Genomic DNA, 7,366 nt, shown 5'->3' with positions numbered 1-7,366 from the left:
TGCTGTTGCACCTGCGGCAGTCGCACCCAGGGGTCCAAACCTCTGCTGGCAGTGGTGCTCGGCTAAGTGTCTCCTCTAGCAGCAAGCAGTCAGCCTTGCTCCTAGGCTGACTAAGCAGTGGGTGCAGCCTCTGGGGAAGCAGTCTGATCGCCCCAAACCATTGGGAAGATGATGGCTTTGGACGATCAGCCTTTTAATATCATGGAGAATGTCGGCTTTTGCCATCTGCTCCAGCTGCTTGCCCCAAATGAGAGTGGATTCAATTTTTGTCTTTGAATTCAATTTGCTACCAGAGAATCTACACCTCAGAAACAACAAAACCCAGTGCCCCGTGGACTTGTGGGTAGGGGGGTGGTTGGCACCCTATGTGCACTACACCACCACTCGCTCTGGGCCACCCCGGCCACCATTATTCCCTATGGGGGGGGCCTAAAGATGCACAAATTTCAGAAATTCTTTAGAAATCACCCCTTCCACCAATTTCTTTGAAATCTGGATGGTAGCAGGCACCCATTGGGGCACTACCACCTGACCCACTCTTCTGCCCCCCAAACACATTTTCTGCCCCAAATCTGCCACAAAGACATGCCAAATTCAAAAATTATTTAAAAATCACCCCTTTGCCCAATTCCTTTGGAATATGGGTGGCAGCTTCCTTGCACCCATTGGGCACTAACACCCACAACAACTCACTCTGGGCCACTCTGATGCCACCCCCGCCCAGGGAGTTATAATTAAGGCTGCTTAAATCCCCATTATTCCCTATGGGGAAAAACTTAAAGAACGTAAACTTCAAAAATCATTTAAAGATCACTCCTTTGCCCAATTTCTTTGAAATTTGGCTGGTAGCTTCCACCCATTGGGCACTACCAACCACCCCACTCTTTTGGCCCAGGGACCCCTTTTTTGATCTGAATAGATTTGGATTCAGAAAATTTGGGTACAAATCGAGTCTGGAGTTGATTGGGGGGGTCAAATTCAGACCCCAAACAAATCGGGGGTAATTCGATTTGGGTACAAATCAAATTTTAAAAATTGATTCATGCACACCCTTACTCTTGTGTACATATGCAACCCCGACAGCGCCACAGGACGACCACCCTGCTGTCCCATCGTGGCCAAGGAATAGGGGCTCTCCTCTCTCGGGAATCCGCACAGCAGAATATCTGCATGCAGCATGAGAAGGGACCAGGGCCCGGGAATTTTGAATGAGTTAAAGATCCCATTCAACCCCTCTCTCCCAGGAACCGCTTTCTCATTCCCTTCTCTCAACCCCTCTCTCCCCTCCGCACACGTGCCTGGGCAAGGACAAAGGAAACGTTGAGATGGCCTTTGGGTGTGCCAGAGTCTGCATAGGGAAAGAGAGTGGGGAGATTTAAGAGGAATCTGTTCTAATTTTTACAAAGAATGGGTGGGGAAGTTGAGCCCAGTCACTTCCGTGTGTGTGTGCTACAAACCTGCCTTACTCATGAGCAGGGCCAGTGGGATAAGAATTTTTCCAGTTTTGGGAGCAATTTTTCCTCTGTGATGAAGATGGCTACCAAACCCACACAGACTATGTCCACTTATGAGAGTGTCAGGACATGGGTGCTCCAGGTAGAGCTCTGTTGCTGTGTCTTGGGAAGCGGTGGTTAGGGGTATCCCAGATACTGATTCCCTGAAACTGGAGACAGCGGCCAAGGTGCCACGGAAACAAGCCCCCTGCCTGGCCATCCACACCTGTGCAGAGGTGCCCCCTCACCTGCAGCCCCAGCAGATGATCCCACTGACTTGGGGCTAGGGGAGAAGAGGAGAGTGCCCTCTTCTACAATTCCCGTGCCTGTTTATTTTCATATAGCACACAGATGGAGCAGACCTAGGATTTTAACATTTGTCCTGTTGGCACACTCCACGGCCACGCACGTGGCCAGGCTATGGCACATGAGGTGTCAGGATCTCCTCTGGGGCATGTGCAAGGCTTCAGATGGATTCGAAGAGAAGGAGGTAGTGGAGAATCTTTTCTATTTTTTAACAAAGAGGTTGGGGGTCAGACTAAAGCCTGTGTCCAACCCTGTGATTCCCTGGTGGTAAAGTGGGCTGGCTGTATGCATGAGCTTACAGTCCATGGATTGGGATTTGCCCTTTTACAGGTAGACTGGTCCTCTCATGAGACTGCCAGTCCACCTGACAGCAACCTGCCAGACAGAAGGAACTCGCTTGTGTCTGGATGGGCTGCTTTGCTGGGGTCACCCCTTGTGACATCTTCCCAGGTTATGGTGGGACAAAAACCCCACCCCAGCATCCTTTGCCCTCCCCTATCAGCATATTCCATTCTAGGAAATGTAGATTTCCCCCTCCCCTTCTGCAAAGAAAGCGGAATTACACACACACATACACACCAGGCAATTTGTGCTTGTGTGGTGCTTTCAGTGTGCTGGGCTACTTGGCGGAGGGGGAGGCAGGTGGTGCTGCCATAGCTGGCAAAAGAAGTGCTGGCATTGCAGGGCATTTAAAGGGCTTTCAAAGCCCTTTCCCTGCCGAGGTTGGGCGGAGAACTACAGAAATATACCATCATGCTTGGCCTGCCCCTTCTAGATCATAGCCAATTGCAGCCAAGCTGCTGACACTGTGATGCTTTGCCCAGTCGGGCCATGGAGCTGGCTGGGAGTGGCCCCAGAGGACGAGCAGCAGGATGCTGCAATTTGTCTGTCTGCAGTTTGGTGAACATCTGTTGCGCGAATTGGAATTAAGAATGGTAACCCCAGCCAGGTTTAACTGTGGTTAGCCATTATGTCCGAAGGTGGCCATTGTCTGCCATTGCTGATCACCTCTGCCTGACAGTTTAATTCGCTGCATGTTTTGTCAAAAGTAAGTCACCTTCAATTCAGTGAGGCTTTCAGTTAGTAACCTGTTTCAGTACTTCTAGAAAGGAGAGAAAGTGTGCAATGAACGTTGCATTAACTGGGTATTACAGGGTAGGTTATTAAGTGGGTATTACAGGATAGTTATGTTCATATATGTATGTATGCGCATGCGCACATAAGTGTACAAACACACATAGTTATTTTGCTTTGTTTGTTTTATTACATTTATATGCCAACTCATACAAATGTCTCATGGCAGTTTACAAGAAAAACAATAAAACCAGAATTAAAACCAAACATTAAAACAGTTTAACCAATTGAACAATAACAACCATAAGAAACAGCTTACAGCTGATCAAAAGCTTGGTGGAATAGATGCATCTTGAGTGCTCTTTTGAAACCTGTTAGAGATGGGGAAGTTCTTACAAAAATAGGGAGTTGGTTCCAGAGTCTTGGCGCAGCTATAGAAAAGGACCCTGAGTTGTCACCAGACAAGCCACAGGCGGACCTCTCCCAAAAATATTAATAAGCGGCAGGGATCCTGAAACAGAAGGAGCTCTTCTTCTGGGCCCAAGCCATTTAGGGCCACACATCTTATGCTTGTTAGAATGTTATAATTTTGCTTATGCTTATATTTTAATGTATTTTTTTGCCACACACCTATCATTTTATGTATCTTTTGCTATACATTTACCAGTCTACATAAATGTCTGAAGTCTTTGAATAAAACTTTTAAGCTTGGGTTTGGAGTTTGATTATACAAAAAGCCTACTGAGGCAATAAAGGAACGGATCTTTCAGCAAACTTTCATCATCCAGCTTCCTCTGGTGACAATACAATAAAACAAAAGACCTCAGCACTGATGAGGGGACAAAATCTGCCCATTCAAAGGTCAATCAGAGCAAGGATCAAAATTAACAGACAGACTCTATGAAGAATGAACAGCATAGCCAGGACTAGGAAATTAGGAAACGTATAAGTTCTGTACTTTAACAGAGTGGTACCTGCTCATGATTACATATCAGAGATCTAAAACAAAAAAGAGAAATATACAGTAACTGGCCTCAATAAACAGATCTATTCAGATAATTCATTCTTCATGGAAAGATTATTCATTCTCCTCTCCTTAGCATTCACCACAGTACTTTCATCGAGAGGAAAATTGTCAAAGTAGCTTTCCGAGAGGCGCAGCATCTGCCTCACTGCCATGAGTATCAGGATATCGACATCATCTCTAAGGTCCAGCTCTGAATGGTAATTTTTAACAGGAACAATTTGAGACAGTGGGATGCCAAGTCTTTCTGCTGTTAACTGCATCTGTATAGAAAACAAACAGAAGAACACAATTTGGTATCAAGACACCATGACGATTTTCTCACCCATTTGCTTCCCCAAAAGGAAATCCTGACATTGTTTGTAGGGTGCTAGCTAGTATAAGTAAACTATTGTAAAGACTCCCCACTTCCCTGCTTCTTGTTTTTTTTTGTAATGTTTGCATATACACTGTATAACTTAGAGTCTGTTATTTTATGCACATACTGGATTTTGTTCACTTTTCAAAGTTTCCCTTTTCTTCAAAACACATTTTAATATTAACATAGTAAACATTTTCTCGTTTCCCACTTTGGTACAGATTTAGTTCCCATCATCGCTCTATATGGATTCCTTCTATATAAGAAGAAAGCTCTTGAGGATTGCCTGGGTGGGGCCCTGAAGTTTGTGTTTGTTCTGCTCTACCTCCTCGGTAGGTAACATCTATATAAAAATCTCCCAGAGGCAGTGTGGCAAGCCTTCTGATGCAAACAGGGGAAGCTCGTCCCTTAGGGCAAAGTGGTCCCACCCCCCAAATCAGCCCCTCACCAATTTAACCTGATTTGGTTGTGCTCCCTTCCTGTCCTTCCCTGCAGCTTGCCTAGGAAAACTACAATGTTTACATAAAGTGGGCAATGGTACTAGCCTCTATTGAACAAGCTGAGTACCTGTCAATAATTGTTTGCATATTAATAAGGCAGCAGCCAATAGGAAGGGTTGCCTTTGTTTTCAAAAGGTCGGCAGGCCTGGCAACGACCTGGCAGCCTATCAGAATTCAGAATTTTGCCTGGAAGCTCTGGCAGTCAATCAGAGTGGGCAGATGGAGCCAGGCTGGGTCTTCATGTTTGAGGCAAGAAGAGAACAGGGAATCACCATTTTGACTGAGCAATTCTTAGAGCAACTGCTCAGCATACACACCGTGTGAATATTTAAAAAACCCAAATAGAAACCTGTACTTCAAACAATGATTTCAAGAGAAACTCCATATTTCTACCCTTGCTAACTGGGCAAAGAGGCACCTTTTACCATGGTGATTCTCTTTATTTAGCAGGGGGAGAGTAACTGGCCCTATTCACCCCCAGCACAGTACCTCCAGTGACTGTTGCTATTCTGTGATAGCAAATGAGATTTTCAATGAAACACCATGAATCCACTCTAATTTGCTATCATAGAATCCACACTCAGAATACCTCTGAAACAACAGAACCCTGTACCCCATGGGTTAGAAACCCATGGGGGTGGTTGGCACCCTATGTGCACTACACTACCACTCGCTCTGGGCCACCCCAGCACCCCCCAAGTGCAGTTATGGGGCTGCTGAAAGCTCCATGTATACCCTATGAGGAAAAACCTTAAAGACACATAAACTTTAACAATTCCCCAAAAATCAGCCCTCTGCCCAAATCCTTTGAAAAAATTCAGGTAGCTTCCTTGACCCTACCTGGCACTACCACCAACCCCACACTGCTCTAGGCCACCCCTTTGCCCCCCGCGTGAAGCTATACATTTGCTGACACCTCAATGCTTCTCTATGGGGGAAAACCTTAAAGACGTGTAAACTTCAACAATTCCCCAAAAATCAGCCCTCTGCCCAATCACTCTGAAATTGGGGTGGTAGCCTCCACCCATTAGGCACTACCACCCCACCCCACTCTTTTTGCCCAGATACCACGCTATGTCCCCGAACTGCCCCAAAGACATTAAAACTTCCAAAATTCCCCAAAAATTAGCCCTTTGCCCAATTCCCCTGAAATTTGGGTGGTAGCCTCCATCCATTAGGCACTACCACCCCACCCCACTATTTTGCCCCTGGGACCCGAAATTCGAGCTGACATCACATCAGACCTTTTTGCATTCAAATCAATGGAGGCAAAAAGGCGGGAAATTCAAAGAGACGTCATCCTGAATCACCCAAATTTTTCGGGCACGAATCAGGGGTGATTGGGCTCATCCCCGAAAAATATCGGGGGACATCAGGGGTGATTTGGTTCGGACCCGAATCACCCGAAATTGCTCGTTTTGGGCACAGATTGATCTGTGCCCGAAATTTTTTGCACATCCCTAATAAAAATATTTGACCAATGGTAGTGAGTTTGGACACCTTCCTGTCTGTCTGGTCCTGGCTGCTTTTTCATGCCAGCTGGTATTAACTAGTAGGTAGGGGTCTGTCTGTGTGCACACACACTTGCATGTTTCCCCTGATGCTTTAAGGCTACCCCCATTCTTCCTTCTTTCCAAAAGCTAAATTTATTCCACCCCACTTAGGATGTCGGATTTCATGCTATTGTATATGTTTCTTGCTGGATGCCTTTAGCGCCCTCCTAGACTCCAGAGCACAAAGGGGAAGGAAGCAGGTTGTCTTACAAAGTTGTAAAAGGAGGGGAGAGGAGAAGACAGTGTGTGCATTGCAGGGGCCACGGGAGGGTGCCAAGCCATCCAGAGTCATTCTGGACTCAGGGTTGGGTCTAAGTTAAGCAGCCCTGACTTAAAGTCTTGGCACTATAAATTCTCAGTACAGTTTACATATGCAGTATGATAGCTTTAAATAAAATGAATATGGCTCATTAAAGGAGTCTATGCTTGGATAACAGAGGCAGACAAACTGCTCTGCTCTGTTATGACCACTTTTCAGTTATTTATAAATGTTGCCCTCTCTTGATGGCTTATTAAGTTATACCTCCTGTTGGTGATAAAGAATTATCAGAATTTATCAAAGCAGCTGGGTGCTCCTCATGTTGCAAATATTTGTTTCATTGGTGTTAAAAGTATTTATTTGCATGCACTCATCATGCACTCATGCATGTTGAGTGCCTGGGATGCTGTGCTCAATGCATGCACTCATCAACTTGGAAAATGTTGCTGTTTAATTAGTACGTGTTCTTATGAAAAACTATGTCCACTATGAAGGTGGACATAGAAGCTTTAATATAGCATAACAGCTGAGCAAACGAGAGTAATAAATAAGGCAAAGAGTGACATGATCATGGAGATAGGAAAGAAAGGTGACTGCATGCAGAAGCATTCAGAATTTGACTAGAGAGAGAGAGAGAGAGAGAGAGAGAGAGAGAGAGAGAGAGAGAGAGAGAGGAGTTGGTGCATTCAACTTATTCCCTTTTGCAAGCTGTCATCAGGTGAGGGTATTTCCACTTTCCCTTTGATTTTTTTTTCCTTTGGAGACTTTGGATGGTATAGTAATGAACATCTGTTAGTCT

At 45.4% G+C, this 7,366-nt stretch overlaps 1 protein-coding gene across 4 annotated transcripts in view; it reads right to left on the bottom strand.

The window, feature by feature from the left end:
- Positions 1 to 3,040: 3,040 nt before the first annotated feature.
- LOC128324912 (interferon-induced protein 44-like) overlaps positions 3,041 to 7,366 on the bottom strand; it is a 43,766-nt gene continuing 39,440 nt past the window's right edge. For all 4 annotated transcript variants that reach the window (XM_053250078.1, XM_053250080.1, XM_053250077.1 and 1 more), the window contains one exon: positions 3,041 to 4,160. In XM_053250078.1, coding sequence (XP_053106053.1) covers positions 3,921 to 4,160 — 240 coding nt within the window. In that variant the 3' untranslated portion in view covers positions 3,041 to 3,920. The remainder of the gene's footprint in view (positions 4,161 to 7,366) is intronic.

The sequence above is a fragment of the Hemicordylus capensis genome, chromosome 4 (assembly GCF_027244095.1).
Source record: "Hemicordylus capensis ecotype Gifberg chromosome 4, rHemCap1.1.pri, whole genome shotgun sequence".
NCBI classification, from domain to species: domain Eukaryota; kingdom Metazoa; phylum Chordata; class Lepidosauria; order Squamata; family Cordylidae; genus Hemicordylus; species Hemicordylus capensis.
Note: the sequence above shows the minus strand (reverse complement) of the source record. Positions and strands in the feature narration are given on the sequence as shown.